Raw genomic sequence first — 16,872 nt, 5'->3', positions numbered from 1 at the left:
TAAAAAACTACAGATGTGATCTTTTGTTTAAGATAAATGGATAAAATATCTGAGTTAACAGATAAAAATTATTTGAAGCTTTCAAATACACTGTTCCTGTGAATGTGCACATTTTTAATGTACTGCACAACAAGCTCAATACGGACAAAAATTTATAAACATTTTTATAATGCATAATAAACATAATAAACGCAGCACTTGCAGGCACGTGGGGCTGTTTGCAGATTTGATCTGAGAATGTGTTTTGTTCAGATTTAGCAGCAAGTGCCAGATTACCCGTTTGTTTTATAGCCCGAGGTATTTTGAGGCCATTTCAGTGTCCTGCTCCACTTTGAGCTCATTGGTGAGATCGGGTCAGGCGCGCGTGTGTGTGCCTCTGATTGATGCAAATGAAGCACCTCTTTCTGCGGAGGAGGAAAAGCGAGAGCAGAAAGCAGCGCGCACAGCAGCTTGGAATGAAAGCTGCGCGTTGTTTACGTCCTTTCAGACGCCCGCGGATGGCCATGATGATGATAATGGTGATGAGGACGAACGCGCCTCGTTTTCATTCGTCTGTGTAAAATCGCGTGGAGGGAGAAGGGGGTGGCGCAAGACTGTTTCTATCTCAATTTAAAGAGACTCCGCTTTTAAGGAAAAACATGAAGCTGGGCAGAAAGCAGGTCGATGAAATTTGGATTTTACCATGAGAGGAACCGGCATGGATCTGCTCTGGAGGATCCTTGCAGCCTTCAGCTTCGACTGCTTCAAAGATTCAGCGTCGTCAAGGTGAGCGGTGATTGATCAGCCTGAATTTCATCAGGTTTACAGGACACAGCCTCAAATCCACAGAATGCCGCACTCGCTGTTCGTGTTTCGGGGTTTTATGACGTGCTTTTGCAACACAGCCCGATGTTTGAGTCGAATCTGTCCGCTTATTCAATCTGAATTTCAGCACTCTGTCTAATCCTTAATCGTGTACTACTCCCCACACAGGGTCACTGGTGCACAATGTTTTCTCGTAGAGGGCGTTTTAAAATCAGGCTGTGATGATAAATCACATCAGAGTGGGGTTTTTATATACCGTCCTTCACAGTTGTTATGACAACAGGTTTCCAGAATCGCTCCAGCTTTGCCTCCTGAAAGCCAGTTCATGTTACACAACTCGGAAATCCTGCCAGCGACATTTCAAATGAAACCCTGTTTTTCTGCTTGCATTTCCACACTCTGCAGTGAGAAGAAGTCCTAATCTGAGAACCTGAGGTTAACAGGTAGCTGTCCACTCAGGCTGGGAATGAGGCTCAGACGCATTTGTATCAGCACACACTGAAGTTCTTGCACAATCCTCTTAACTCCACCCTAACTGTGACCAAGTCTTGTTTTACCAGTTATTGGTTTTTTCCAAGGAACAAATGTGTGCACAGCAACACCATCTGTGTTCAGCATGCACCAGAAAAACCTGATCCCATCACACCTGCCGTGTCCTGTTTTCATGGCTTTGACTAGTAATAGTTGTCACCCCCAGACTGTCTTGGTTTAAATAAACCAGCAGCCAAAATATCTACTTATTTGTCCTGTTTTTGTTTTGCCAAGTCCCAAAGAAATTAGGTTTGTCATCAAAGCACCATTTACTTATATCTACAGCTCTTATCTTTCATAAAAACTTGATTGGTTGTCGTGTTTGTTATTTTAACATGAATCCTTCTATTAAGATGGTCAACGAGATGATGTTGTGTGTGAGGCCACAGCTGGGACGCTTGGAATCAAAGGAAAACAACCTGGCTTTACATTATATATATTTCATTAAAATGTTTTTTTGTCGTAGTTTTTCAGTATTTCTGGTATGTGTAGTCTAATATATATGCTTGTTTTATTTGGTTTGTTCTGTATAAGAGATGGATTCATTGCAAATTTGGAAAAAAAATTCTGAGTTGGAGATTTTTACTAGTAAAGAGCCATTGAAGAACCATGAAAATGACACATTGCTTTGTGAATTTACATGCATTTATTGTATTAGGGTTGCATTGTATTTAATGATTTATTATTTCTATAAAATGAATTAACATGACTCAGAAACCAGCGCAATCCTGAGTCACTTCTTCAAATGTTTCATTCTACCCTGCAAACAAAGCTAATATTAGAAATGGGAATCATAAAACGGGAACATTTTTTGCATTTATGATGGAAATGTCTTTATTTATCTCAAGAAAAACACATAATTAGACAGGCTCCATTTGAGAAGCTGGAACCAGCAAATATTAGTTCTTTGGCTTGAAAAAGTACAGAATTTAAGCCACTTTGTTGTTGAGTATAATAGTATCAAATATAATAGATGGGATGTCCTCCCCCAGGAGAATCAAAGCTTACTTTTCTTAATTTAAAACAAATTTTGTAACTTTATTTTTTTACCAGTACATGGGGGAATTGTTGTGCAAAGAAAAGCACCAAATCAAGCACCAGTTAGGAAACCTCCATATTTGGGGAATTTCTAAGTAAGGTCTTTGCAGCCTTTGTGTTTTTTATTCTGAGGGGACAAACGTGGGGTCTAAATCTCATCCCTCTGAAATCTACACCTGCGATTTAAACAATCATATTTTATTTTGAACAGCTTGATGCAATGTGTAGTTTTCAGGCTGTCTTCACGTCCTGTTCCCTCTCCCTCTCAGGTCTCCCACTAAGTTGAGCTCCAGCCAAGCCGGCAGCCTGGAGAGCAGCTCCCTGACCAGCTCCCTGTCGCTGGGCCCCGACCTGCCGCACTGCCAGTGTTGCATCTCCTACGAGGCCCGCCTCAAGCGCCTCTCCTGCGGGCATCTTTACTGCGATCCCTGCTGCGATCAGATCGTCAACCTGGCCTTCGAGGACATCGAGGGTCTGTCGGACTACCCCTGCCCCATGTGCAAGTCCATCCGGCAGCTGGGAGGCCTGGGTCCATCTTTCTCCGGGTACTTCAATGGACCCTACAGCATCCTGCAGGAGCAATACACAGGGAAGGAGCACGGCAGCCAGTGGGGGTAAATGTGAAGCCGCTTCACGGGGGTGATGCCGACTCTCTGGACTTCTTAAGCTGTGACCTGATTGACTTTTAAATTCACTGCCATGAAAGCCACCTGTTGACTTTGGAGTCGTGGTCATCCTACTTTATTTCATCTTGCTCTGTTGTTTGTGCTAATCAGGTGAAACGTCTGAGAATGCATGACATTAACATGCATAGATTTAAGTGCCCAAATGCATCTCCATAGACTTCACGACATCATGGAGAGGTTTCCTATCCTATCAGGTTTTCTACTGAGCTCTGAAAAACAGAAATAACCCAAACCCGAGATGAACACAAGCGAACCGGAGTAGATATTTTGTATATTTAACATTTCCTGTCAGAAGATGCTGTTACTCTGAACATTTCCTGTGAAAGTACTGATCATTTTGCACATGATTCTCAAGCCGTTTCACACTGACTGTATGTTTGATGCAGCTGGGTTTGAAATCTCGACTTCACTGTACAGTGCCGTGCTACTTTTAGGTGTTCCAGATCATATTGTAAATATTTATTTTGTTAAAAAATAAAAAGGTTGTGTGAACAGTGTACGAGCACGCCGTGTCATTACAATCAGAGCTGGTAACACTTCTCTTTTTATTTATCAGGGATCAAAACATGCGAGTACAAAAAAAGAAAAATATGTACATCTGGCAAATGTAAGTACCAAAAACATGAAATGATACAAAGACACAGCAGCAGGTGTGAGCTGAAGATCAAATTAGATCTTCCATGCAACGGGACAACGATGACTTTTTTTCCCCTTTTTCCGCAGAAGACCAGCAAATCCATTGGCATCACACCTGGAAAGCTCTGAAACTGTAGCTGAAGTCAATGCCTTAATATTGACATAATGAATATTTACAGCAATTGAATAATTCATAGTGCTATCAAGTGAGGTACCTTTTGACATGAGAGAAGGCCGGTATCAGACGGACATCTGACAACTGTTATCCTGCGTTTAAAAAGAAAGAAAAACATCCCTTTTAGCAATGGTGCAAATTCATTCATCCGTGGGAATGACGCCAGTGCATCCACTCGACACCCACATCATGCAAACTGTTTGGATTTAAAGGTGCAGGACCAAATACTTCCCTCTGTGCTTTTCAGACAAATCCTTGACCTAAATGCTGACTGCATACTAATACGGCAGCAGGCAGGACGTGAGGAGATCAAATAGAAGGTAAACACAGGAGGAACGGAGCCTCCCTTTACTTCAAACACTGCTACCTTCTCAAGGTACAGAAGTCCAAAAGAGCACAATTATGTTTGTTTTTTTTCACCACCATAAAAATGATGGAAACATTTTCAAATAATACCAACTTTGGTTGAAAATAATCACACGTATCCACATGTCCATTAGCGATCAATACAAACACATATCATACTAAAGCCCTGAAATGATCTTCATCATGCAGGAACTGCAGAAACATCCAGAAAACTCCAGGCTGACATAACACCATAAACTGAATATAGGCCTCTCGCTGCTCCCGAGCAGCGTGCATGTGAGCGGAGAGATATGAGAGCACAGCGGTACCAAAATAGCGCTCATGCCCTAAATTCAACTGGTCGCAGCGCCTGGAGTTAGAAAATGACGGTTTTTGGAAATTATTATTTTCCAAACAATAATTTAATCTTCTATTTGACGTTGACAAACAGCAACAAAGAAAAAATCATTAAGAGTTACCAACTTAAAAAAAAAAAAAAAGTCTTCTGGAGGCATGGAGCCTTAAGGGCACACAGGTCAGAGGTTAAATCCATTGAAACGCTCAAGTGTGTCCATTCTAGATCACGTCCTGAAAAGTGCCTGTAGGACCCATCGCTTAACACATTTATCTCCACTCCGCCCTGTCAGTGCAACCCCCCCGTGGATAAGAAGGTAAAAATAGAAACGACAAGCTTTCTGTCTCTTTCTTAAAGGGTGACATCAGGAAGTTTACAAAGAAATAGTCTCGGCGACGGTTTCTGCATACTGTGAGGTGTACTTCCAGCATTCAGCACCTTCAGGCATGACTTTTTTTCTTTGCAATTTAATTAAAGGAATATTTATTCAAATATACAAAAGACTTGTCACATTATTTGATACAGTACACGTGATAAGTAGCAGAGGAAAGAGCTCTTGCACTGATCATTTCATACAGCTTCAGTTCAATGTGGTCCGTCACAATGTCTCTGTTTCTAATCGCCTTATGGACACGTTATTACACGTCTGCTCCTCTCAGTTCGTGGCACCACTGAGGGACATGTCTGTGTCATTTGGTTAGAGTACCCGGTCACGGGGTGGAAAACGGTCAGATCTCAGGAAGCTAGCGAGGGTCCGTTACTCTTAGGCAGCTTGGCGTTACTGGACGCCGAGTAGTATCGCTGGTCAGGATGTGCATCAATCACAGACGAGTGCCCAAACAGGAATGTGTGCTTGCTGCTGCCACCCGTGTCTTTGTGAGCAGGCCTGGATTGTGGAGCAGAGGCGGCGGGAGCGCCCCTGGAGGTGTGTTGGTTGGCCGAGGTAGGGAGGGGTGCTGCTCTGAGAGCGCCTGCGCTCTGAGGCCTCGACGCCGGGAAGAGGAAGGTGCCGTTGTTGGTGTTCTGGTTCAGGTTGGTGTCGGCTCTCCGGGGCTCGGCTGTCACGGCGGGCGGGGTAGGATCCGTGCTGGTGGAGACTTGTTCTAGCTTGTCTTTGAGCTGCTGCACCTCCTGCGCTAGCCTCTCCACAGGGTGGAGGTGGTTGGCAGAGAGGGGGTGAGAGAACGCCTGAGAATAGAAAGCAGAAGAAAGTTTTACTTACGGGACTGCTCAGCAACTTTAATCCAACCTCATCTCAATCTGAAGGTTTCTCATCCTGCATTTTTCTGGGACCAAAACTACAAACTAAAAAGCATGAAAGCAATGATAAGGTATTAAAAACTGCTTTTTAAAAGTGACCTTCATTGTTGCTTTCCATTAATGACACTAACTTGTCCAGAGGAAACTCTTACTGAAAAGATGAGTGGAGAAAATATTTATGTATCAGTATTTCAAGCTGCAGTTGTAAGACATCAGAACATTGTGACCACATCATAGTGCTGTGAAAAAGTAGTCGTCCCCTTTCTAACATCTTATTTTTTGCATATTTGTCATACAGTTTCAGATCAAAACCCCATTTAAAATCATGACATAACCGATTAATCACATTTCTTTGGAAAGCTGAGTTCAGTTTTACAACCTAAAGAAACAACATCAGTGCAGAAAAAAAGTCCCTGATATCTGTCAGTCTGGAAAGGGTCAAAAAGCCATTTCTAAGGCTTTGGGACTCCATTGAATCCCGTTGTCATACACAAATAGAAAACTTGGAACAGTGGTGAACCTTCCCAGGAGTAACCAGCCTACCATAAGTACACCAAGAGCGCATTCAAACTCATCCACGAGGACACAGAAGAACCCAGAATGAAATCTAAAAAACTGTAGGCCTCACTTGCCTCAGTTAAAGTCAGAGGTTATGATTCAACAATAAGAGAGAGACTGGGTGAAAATGGCCTCCAGGGGAGGGTTCAAGGAGAAAACCACCGCTGTCCAAAAAACCTCAAAAAAAGGCTAAAAAACATGTTGATGAAGGACATTGTCCAGGTATCAGTTCATGCTCTGAAGCACAAAAGTACTCGGGTTGTGCAGCAGGACAATGATCCAAAACACACCAGCAAGTCTAATCTGAATGGAAAAAAATAAATAAAATGAAGGTTTTGAAGTGGCCTTGTTAAAGTCAGGACATAAATGTGACTGAGATAGTTCGTAAACAGGATGTTCGTGCTGAAAAACCCTCCAATGTGGCTGAAACAATTCTGCAAAGAAGACTGAGCCACCGTTGATCCACAGCGAAAAGACTCGCTGTCAGTTTTTAGAAACACTTGATTGTAGTTGTTGCTGTTAAGGTTTGTTCAACCAGTTAAGTTTAGGGGGCAACTACTTTTTTCCACACATGCCCAGTAGGTTTGAAAAACCTCATTTTTTACAATCATCATTTAAAAAGTGCATTTTGTATTTACTCCGTTTATCTTTGTGTGACTTTGCGTATCTTTGTTCGATGAACTGAAACATATAAATGTGACAAATATGCAAAAACAAGAAATTGGGACGGTATGTATGAACACACTACTAGTAGGAGTGAAAACATACCAGCATTAGCAGCTGGTTCCAAATAAAATCCAGAATAAACTTGTTCAACATCTGCATCCTACTGTAGGAAAAACCTGCCACAGAGCTGCTACCTGCTGTTGTACAATAACTATGCTGCTAAACTGGGAGGAGCGGAGTGTTGCCTGTTCTTCCTGTCTAGCGAGGTCAGGGTCCAGGCCTCAGGACAAAGGTGTGTCCAGCGTAAAGGCCTCTAAAGATGCCGCAAAGTTTCGAGTGACGGATGCGTTGTTGGTTTTGTATGTTTTTGTCACAAAAACACGTAAAGTATATCAGCAGTACTTTGCATTGAATATGCAGTCTATGGTGAGGGAACGCTTCAAGGTAAGACCTCATGAGCCCTAAAGCCTAGGAACGAATGCTTCCCCCTACCTATAGATACTGACCCAGTTAGAGTGGTTTTCTAGTCAGTCTGAATTTTGTAGTAAGTGTTTTTTTAATTATCCTGAAGTGTGTGTTCTTCAGATAAAAACAGTCCTTGGGTGCTTTGAAAGGTGCTATTTTTTTAAATAAAATGCATTATCATTATTATTATTATTAAAAAACACAGAGACTAACAGGTGTTTGTTTAATACGTGAACTATGCAGACCACAAACACTGAGTAATGCCTGAATGAATCCATGCTTCTAACAAAAGAAAGAAGAGGAACTCGTGTTCCTGAAGGGAACATTCAGCAGTGTGTGAAACAAAACTGTCTCTGAAACCTGAAATGGTTTTTCAGCAGCCTGACAGAATTTCTCCACAGTGCTTTTAAAATAGCTGCAGGCACCCACCCACCCACACGGTGCTCAACTATTCTTAACATCACCATGGGGACGCTGATAGACGCGCTGATGTACAGACATCACAAAGGCTGAACCATGTCCATATTTGGAGCTGCTCATAACTGCTCTGACTAATCTTCGCATCAAAGAGGACGTCATCTACTGAAGGAGCGGAATGGAAGTGAGAGGATGTAACACGGGACACAGGAGTGCAGCGCTCGCGACGGGGGCTTCAGGAAGGTTCACGGGTACCCACGTCCGGGTTTACACACTTAACTTTGATACAGTATAATAATGTACAGAGGACTGAAACTACTGGCATCAAAAAGTTATGCATATATGCCCTAAAATATGCCAAGATTTCAATAATAATAATAGTACAGTAATAGAAAATAAATCATATAATTAGATAAATATTTAAATAATAAAATTAGGAGTTATAAAAAAGATGGTAAGATCATTTTATTTTATTTTATTTTTTTAATTTCCTTTTACCATTATTAACTTTCATTTAATATTTATGTGTGTATTTATATTTGTATTTGGTTTACATTATTTATTTTTGTTTGACAAATTTACTCCTATTCTTTCTGTTTTTTTCCAAAATTTCTGCTTCATTATGCAAATGAGCGAGGCTGTCATGGAGTAAGCTTTTCACCTACTGGTTGACTGAGCTGGTAATTTATTTCATTTAGTTATTTCATTTTATAAATCAGTTATTTTTGTGTATACGTAGATTACAACTTTTTAAATGTCACCAGCGCTTGAAAAGAAAAACAACAGCCACACCTGACTGGCTGCATTTATTCAGCTGATCACCTTCAGATGTGTTCCAGTTGTTTTGAGTTTGGCATCAATGAACAAACAAGTGCAAAGTTTACCTCATGAGATCATTTGAATGAACGCTCATCAACTGCATGAAGCATAAATAAATAAATAAATAAATAAATATACAAGCAAGATGCAAACAATGTAAAAAATAATAAAATAATTTATTAAAGTAAAAATGACTAAAAGGTAAAAATAACAGAAACAATATATTATTTAAAAAATAAATAGACTGTAAATAAAGAAAATGGATAAGTCAATGCATAAACATATAGAAACAGAATTAATTATTTATTTATTAATTCCAATAATCATTTTATATTTATATTTTGTAAGATATTAACATGTAATTGAGTCACTCTGAGATGCATTTAAAATTTGGCAGTTTCAGTCCTCTATATTTGAACTAGAATAGTGCAGCTCAAACTGAGTGTTTTATACATTTTCTTTCCTAAACTGACCTTTTAGTTTATATTTACATTATTAATAATATTCTGTTTAATATAGCTGGAAACTTTAAGTGTTAAGCAGAAGACATCATCACATTCAGGACTCTTTGTGGTCTTCATTCGAATGCACAGAGAAACTGCATATGAAGCTTCACTAACAATACCCGCTCATTCTTAATGAATAATTTCTATATGCCTGCATCAGACTGTTGACATACCTGCGCATGGAGCGCCCCGCGCAGGTAGCACTCCCTCCACAGGCCCATGCAGGGGCCCATAAGAAGGGGCAGTAAGGGCTCATAGGGGTCAAGTGGTCCTTGAGGTCCAGACGTAGATGTGAGGGCCTGGGGAAACTCAACTAGAGCCCAAGCTTTCAGCAGTCTCTCCAGGCCAGGCACATTCTCAGAGGACAGCGCCCTCCGGTGGCTCTTTTTGTAAACACCTGAACTGCTGCTGCTGCTGTTGCGCCACGGAAGCAGGTTAGTTGGACAGGAGAAGGTGCCCCGCGAGAGCAGAAACACTGAGCCCGGGACGGCGTCGGTCAGCTGGTGGGCAGATGTCAGAGGTCAGAATCAGGCAAACTGTAACACACCTACAACAGTAATCGTACATTTGAACTGAAAACATTTGGCGGTTTAACTTCCAGTCGCAAGACATTTTCTCTGGGAGCCTGCAGGTTCTACTTTTCCTGGTTAATTCCACTGATTTGCATTTATCTAGATAAAAGTAAAATAATACATCTGTAAACTGAGAAGATAGTTTAAAGGCCATTATGGACAATCAAGACAAGTGAGTTTGAAGTGGCTGCATCTTTAACGAGTACCATAAGCAGGAGCAGTGGTATGACGCAAACATCCAAGTTCTTAAGATATCAGTCTACTAAAAATATGCATGCGAAAACCTCTGCAACAGCTCTTCTTGCACCCTCACACTGGTGGTCTGCTCTTCTTCTCTTCTGCCCTGAAGTTAAACTTGTGTGTTTACAAATTGCTGCTTAGGTAGAATCCAATCTGAAGTCTTAAGTGTCGCTGTCCAACCAAAAGCAAAAATATCCCACACCTATTTCTGCTGATATACTTTAACACAGACTAGACTCTAAACACGGCCACTAGGGGGACGTGTTGCACCATGCAGTAGACGAGCCAGCCTCACCCTGTGTTTGTCGGGGTTGGTGTTGAGGTTGCCGTTGAGCAGCGGTTGGAGCGGAGGAGTCGGGGGCACGGGCTGCGTGAAACGGCTTTGTCTCGGCTTGCTGTACTGCAGGGACCAGTCCCACACCGGGGGCAGTGGAGGGTCAGACGGATCTGTGGAAGAATCTGGATGCAGCACATCTCTCCAGCCGTTGACGGGCGTGTAGCACTGCCCGAGATTCTGAGTATAGCGGAGGTAGGAGGTGTCATTTATTATGAAAATGTCTGTTTTCTGCAGTCTACATCTTCCTACTCATCATCATCATCATTACAATCATCTGGAGAATCAGAGTCAGCATTTGCTGTTCTAACTAATGAGGAGCAACTGCATGTTAATCAATTACTTCACCACTATTTGAACTAATCATTATATAGGGGGGCGTTCAGTACCTGGGAGCGTTTGCATCTCTCTCGCTGGCAGTTTGACAGGAAGGTGGAGAAGAGTGGCAGGTGGACGCTGTCATGCAGTGCCAACAGGAAGTCTTCTGTCAGCTGGAAGCGAGAGGGATACTGGGACCACAGCTGCCAAACGCAGTCCAGGAAGAGCAGGAAGACTGGAGCCTTGAAGGAAAGATCAAGTGAGAGAGCATAGTAAATAAAGTTAGAGCACAAACAGGAAGAGATGAATGAATGATGGAAGTGAGAGACAGAAGGTGAAGGAGGAGGAAACAGAAGCAAAATAAGGGTGAGGGTGGGACTAGGGTTAGAAACCAAGAGCTTTGGAAACTTGTGGCTGTGTTTGTTAGGAGGAAAAATAAATGGGTTCAAAAATGGCCGCTCACCTCCTCCTTGTCGTTGTCACGGTGGTAGTTAATGCGGCTGTAGAAGCGGTGCGCGCCCATCACCCACTCCTTCTGCACCAGACCCTGGAAACCATACATTGTCCGACAGTGGGGGTCACACATCACCTGCACCAGGCTGGAGACCACGCAACTCATGTCCCGGTCCTCCACCTCTGTGACGTCAGAACAGGAAGAGCACATGCTGAATGCCGCGCCTTCTATTCGAGTAGCTCACTCAGTCACTGAGCAACAGCAAAAACCAAACAATCCAGCAAGTGATTCATCAATTCTGCTCTTAATGCTCAACTCAGAGTGCAGGAAAACGTTAGCAGACCCAAACTGAGCATGGCTCTGTCGTCCTTTCAGCCTAGCTGGTAGAGAAAGTGAAAGATCAGCAGCAAGCAGTAAACATCCTCAGCTGAAAACGGCCATTGTCTGAGCAATGTAGTGTTACACTGAGCGTGCAACAGGAAGCCAGACCAGATGGTCAGAAATCCGCCAAATGTCTGTAAAATGAGTCAAAATGAAATCTAAAGGAATATTACAAATGATCATCTTCTGACATGCCCCTTTGTTTGATTTGTTTACTTCACGTTCATGCACAGCGTGGCCACAGGCCAACAAAAGTTTAACGTCAGTGGGAGACTAAACAATGAGAACGTCAGGAGTCAGAACAACAACAACACAATCATCCAGTGATTTTCCATCCCACTCAAAGTGGGCCTTTTAGGCAGTTAATGTGCAAGTAAACATGACTGGTCTGGATAAAGTATGCGAGACTGGTCTGTGTTACCTTATTTGACAGAAATAGTTTAGATTTCATGTTTTTCTAAGCATCTGATAAACAAAAACATCTGTTACATTTAAGTAAATAATAACCCTACAACTGCTTTGCTGGGCACTGAAAATTCCTCTGTGGAAGAAAACCATGTCATCTGTTGGCCAGAGCCTGTCTCTGTGAAGCAGCGTCCCAGTCAGGCACGCTGAGGTCACCCTCGCAGCATGCTTGGGTTTACCCGGCCTGCCTAGTAGCGTTTCCTCGTCACCTGAAACGCCTCGCTGCTGAGCGGTGATCAGTTGACAGCTCGGGTCCAAACAAACAAAAGTCAGCACGTTCCTCTTTGCAACACAGAGACGCAACACAGAGACGCACCCCCTCTGCACCTCCTGCCACATAAAGCAACATTAGCCCAGCATCCATCCAGGAGCTTGGTGTGCAGAGGTCTTCTTTCCCACCACAGCAGGGCCCGATTGCACATGCCTGTAAGATTGATCGATCCACGCACACTAAAGACAATGAGTCTTTCAGCTTATTTAACAGAATGTCCTTCAGCTGCAAGCCAAACCATGATTGTGTAACAGTGGAAGGGGGAACGGCATTATCCTTGGTGGGGTGACAAAAACCTCAAACGTTTCTTTACGCAGGGAAAACCTTGCAGAGTCATCTGGCACCTGAATAGAACAAAGTGTCAATAACACCGCATCACACCTATAAATAGCCTTAATGGATCCATGTGCCAACAACAGAAGTTTAAACCAAAAAAGAGATTCAAAAGTCCACCAAAATACGACGTCAGACACAGAATATTTTCCTTGAACTCATTAATTAAACGCTATAATTAACTTAGAAGGCCAATTGCTTATCTGATGTCTACTCCAAGGTAAGCCCTAATGTGGCATTAATGAGAGGGAAGTGCTGTGAATAATGAATGAACTGAATAATATGAGACGGGCTCTGGAGTCACGTGACTCACCTTGAAGTGCCACAGTCAGGTGACCACCACGAAGCAAGCAGGCTACCTCTGAAGCCTTCCTCAAACAGGACCTGGAGGCAGAGGCAGGTTCGTGACATGCACCAGAATCGGCACATAAGAAATACAGTTACAATACCTAACAAACACAATTTGCATATTGTATATTAGTGTTAGCTATAAAGTTATAAACATAAAATTCAATTTTTAAATGCTGTTAAATGAGGCTTGCAAACTTTCATGGCTTCGATTTGTCTGCAAAATGTTCGTTTTTACAGGACCCTGAACGCAGTTTTTGAATTCTTTAGCCAGCAAACTGTCAAAAAGGCTTCGTTTTGTTAGACTTGTGTCTTCTGTTAGGGATGATATGCACTGCCAGTCTGGCCAATCAGAGCCGTTACCTTGTGTAGTCTAGCCAGTGGGTGCTTTCCAGGGTAGATAACCATTTGTCATCAGGCACCGACATAGATGTGGAGATATCTACAAGTCAAAACAGAAAAAGAGCACCAGATCATATTCAGGCAGCATCATAAATACAAATGCATGAAAGAAGAAATCAATTTCTGCAGTTTGGAGACTGAAGCTTTAAATACCTTTAAAATATTATGTATTCTCATCAATGTCTCACGAATGGTAAATGGCCTGTATTTGTATAGCGCTTTACTAGTCCCTAAGGACCCCAAAGCGCTTTACATATCCAGTCATCCACCCATTCACACACTGGTGATGGCAGCTACATTGTAGCCACAGCCACCCTGGGGCGCACTGACAGAGGCGAGGCTGCCGGACACTGGCGCCACCGGGCCCTCTGACCACCACCAGTAGGCAACGGGTGAAGTGTCTTGCCCAAGGACACAACGACCGAGACTGTCCAAGCCGGGGCTTGAACCAGCAACCTTCCGATTACAAGGCAAACTCCCAACTCTTGAGCCACGATCGAATGTCTCATTTGTTGAAAATCAGTAAATGTGGCACCTACTGGGTGTTTTAATACTGCTGTGTGGTTATTACTGCCAAAGCCACGATCAACGTATTAGACAGAATAACAATTTTCTCCCTAAAAGTGTAAAACGCACATAAATGCAAATGAACGGCCGGCTAAGACGATCCTCAGTTCAGACTAATTTTCTAATCTAGTTGTGGTGAAGATGTACCAGAGTGTGTAGTACTGTGACCTTTACACACTGTTCCTGTGTGTGTGTGTGTGTGTGTGTGTGTGTGTGTGTGTGTGTGTGTGTGTGTGTGTGTGTGTGTGTGAGTCAGACAGAGAGACAGTTAGAAAGATGGCTCAGCATTTCCAGTAGTTTGAGACCACTCTGGCCTCTGGCCTCTCTGCTCTTAAGTGGAATGTGCTGCCTGTGCTCATATGACAAAAGCACCAGTAAGAGCCGTCTCACAAAGAGTGTTGTGATCTGAGCAGGAATGCCCCGAACAACTATTTAAAACAGGAGAGAATGATCTGGAAACACGACTTTAACTAAACTAAAGCAGATCACGTCAGGGTGTGATTTAAATCAAAAGACTGTTCAGGAAGTAGGAGAAATGCAGAAGCTTAACACGGAAATTCCATAGACTGCTTAGAAAAGATAGATGAAGCATTTTCTGCTCTGAATCAGAAGTGACAAACAAGAACTCACCGAGACATGACTTGTTAAATTCAAGGTGAATAAAGCTTCATCTCCAATCTGCTTCAAAATGGGGCCATAATTTATGAAATGATAATCACGTATCAAATAAGTCTTTAACCTCCTAGGACCTGGCGTCCACATATGTGGACATCACATTTTGGGTTATTTGGACCAGCGGTCCCCAACCCCCGGGCCTCGGACCGGTACCGGTCCGTGAGTCGTTTGGTACCGGGCTGTGAGAGTTGAGGCTCAGGTGTGAAATGTCTGGTTTTCAGGGTTTTTATCGGTTTTCAGCGTTATTTTGTTATAGTTTTTATCATTAACTCGGTTTTCCTGGGTCTTTTCACGTGTGTTATGAATAAATCTTCTTTTTTTCGGTACCGGTACTAGTTTTATTTTGTTGTATTTATCCGCGACACCTTAAAGGCCGGTCCATGAAAATATTGTCGGGCATAAACCGGTCCGTGGCACAAAAAAGGTTGGGGACCGCTGATTTAGACCAAAAGTCTTAGGAGGTTAAAGCAGCAACTGAGAACTCTTTAGAAAATTAGTTACTGAAGTCACAAAAGAAGTGACTCCCAGACTTCTATACAATCCATCCTCTTCTGCTTATCCTTTTCAGGGTTGCTGGCGGGTACATCCTGGACAGGTCATCAGTGTGTGGCAGGGCTAACACATATGCACAAACAACCATTCTCACTTACATTCCTATCCTCACTAACTGCATGTCTTTAGACTGTGGGAGGAAGCCAGAGTACCCAGAAAGAACCCACACAAACAAGGGGGGAACAAGCACGCCAGATGGAGGAATTGAACTCAGGACCTTCTTGCTGTGAGGCAACAGTGCTAACCACTGTTCCACTGTGCTAAATATTGTCCCTTTTTTGACCCTTCAGACCACACACCTGTCCTGACAGAGGTTTATATGAGCAGCGGATTATCAATAACGGCAGTTGTGATGCCTCCTTTCTCCTCTCTGTGCTGTGTGTAAACACACATTCAGGTGTGGACGTGTGCGTTTCTGTCCTTACCTCCCAGACAAAGGGCGCGCAGGCGGCTGTGTGCCAGCTGGATGTCGGCAGGCGAGGGCAGCTCCTCGCCCAGCTCCACCACCACACACAAAGAGGACTGGCAACCAAACAGGATCATCTCCAGGTTTCTACACAAGAGCACATCCAGCTGTTAACGAATGGCAACGAGCCTGCCGTACTTTGTGAAACATTTGTCACTGGCAGTGTAACATTTGTAAGCAAGCTGATATCGCTTTACATCATTGATGAGATTCACTTTTTCCCAAAAAAAAAACCTGAATGAATCATTTCTGAGCAATAAAGTAACCAAAAATATAGCAAAACGATACTAATTAAAACTCTTTTATGCAAATCTATATGCAGATATTTTTTCAGAAAGTGTGAAAAATCTTGCAGTTACTTCATGGTTTCAGCTATCCCCTCTTTCAGCAGCAGGCCGCTGGGACAAAAGGCTTCTACATACTGGAACATACAGAGCTCACAGGTCAGAGACTGAGGACTCAAGGGGCTTTAAAAATAGTTATTAAAATCTTAAAATCTCATAAGTTCTCTTAGGCCTACGGGAGAGCAGTTAGCTCAGATATTTGTCTGACACAGTGATGGGGGTGTCCACACTGGTACGTTGTACTAAAGCTGTTGAGCATTTAATAAGGTGTCCATGGCGCTTCATTCATGCATAAAAACAAATGTCTATCAGCTGAATAATCAAGGAGGCAGAAAACTGAAATAATACACGCAAAATAATGAAACTGACCAGTGATGCATGCCAATTCATTCCCCGAATCCTACATGACACCGTGTAATTTTCTGTGCCGTGGAATTCAAATCCACAACATAACATATGGATATAAATCTATGAAATGGCCCTTTGGGAAGCAAAGGTGCAAAGCAGACTATTATTTCCCCAGAAAGAAGGAACTGGTTCAAATGTCATTTCAGCTTGGAGGGAAAAGTTGTACTGATTTTGCCAAAAGCTTCGCAGTTAATACTGAAAAATGACAGTTGGTGTAAAATGATTCTGCAACATATTCTGACCTCACACGTTAAACTGCAGCCTCGTGCTTCTTTCACGATTTGCAATATTCACCTCAAAGTGTTCTGTTTCTCTCATTCGTTCTTTGTGTTCATCGATAGATTTTCTCGGGTGATAGAAATAAATGCACACAGGTGAGTTAAAGCAGAAGAAGGTTTTAAAATTATGAATCTGAGCATCTTCAAATGTAAATGTATCTAACAAGCCATATGCAGACACTTTCATAAGTCTGTGAACCAAG

The 16,872-nt window shown here is 42.6% G+C and overlaps 2 protein-coding genes across 3 annotated transcripts in view; one reads left to right on the top strand and one right to left on the bottom strand.

Moving 5' to 3' along the window:
* Positions 1 to 396: 396 nt before the first annotated feature.
* Positions 397 to 3,105, top strand: LOC308405313 (uncharacterized protein). The gene is made up of 2 exons (XM_080895855.1): positions 397 to 765; positions 2,643 to 3,105. Exons 1-2 carry the CDS (start codon positions 683 to 685, stop codon positions 2,989 to 2,991), a joined length of 432 nt encoding a protein of 143 aa, XP_080751981.1. The 5' UTR covers positions 397 to 682; the 3' UTR covers positions 2,992 to 3,105.
* A 480-nt stretch (positions 3,106 to 3,585) lies between these two features.
* The window catches only part of mtmr11 (myotubularin related protein 11), a 38,332-nt gene continuing 25,045 nt past the window's right edge, over positions 3,586 to 16,872 (bottom strand). Inside the window, exons 10-18 of one of the 2 annotated variants that reach the window (XR_013973308.1) lie at positions 15,599 to 15,726; positions 13,341 to 13,419; positions 12,943 to 13,013; positions 11,189 to 11,361; positions 10,797 to 10,967; positions 10,369 to 10,587; positions 9,435 to 9,761; positions 3,911 to 5,758; positions 3,586 to 3,820 (exon numbers count right to left, since the gene is read on the bottom strand). Coding sequence is in view for 1 of the 2 variants with exons in the window: in XM_080895854.1 (XP_080751980.1) it covers positions 5,306 to 5,758; positions 9,435 to 9,761; positions 10,369 to 10,587; positions 10,797 to 10,967; positions 11,189 to 11,361; positions 12,943 to 13,013; positions 13,341 to 13,419; positions 15,599 to 15,726 (1,621 nt within the window). In the remaining variant the exon portion in view is untranslated. Of the gene's footprint in view, positions 5,759 to 9,434; positions 9,762 to 10,368; positions 10,588 to 10,796; positions 10,968 to 11,188; positions 11,362 to 12,942; positions 13,014 to 13,340; positions 13,420 to 15,598; positions 15,727 to 16,872 lie in introns of both variants that reach the window. The other variant, XM_080895854.1, reaches the window with a different exon arrangement.

The sequence above is a fragment of the Rhamphochromis sp. 'chilingali' genome, assembly GCF_963969265.1.
Source record: "Rhamphochromis sp. 'chilingali' genome assembly, chromosome: 11".
Taxonomy (NCBI): domain Eukaryota; kingdom Metazoa; phylum Chordata; class Actinopteri; order Cichliformes; family Cichlidae; genus Rhamphochromis; species Rhamphochromis sp. 'chilingali'.
The sequence above is the reverse complement of the archived record's forward strand: the minus strand, read 5'-3'. Positions and strand labels throughout refer to the sequence as shown.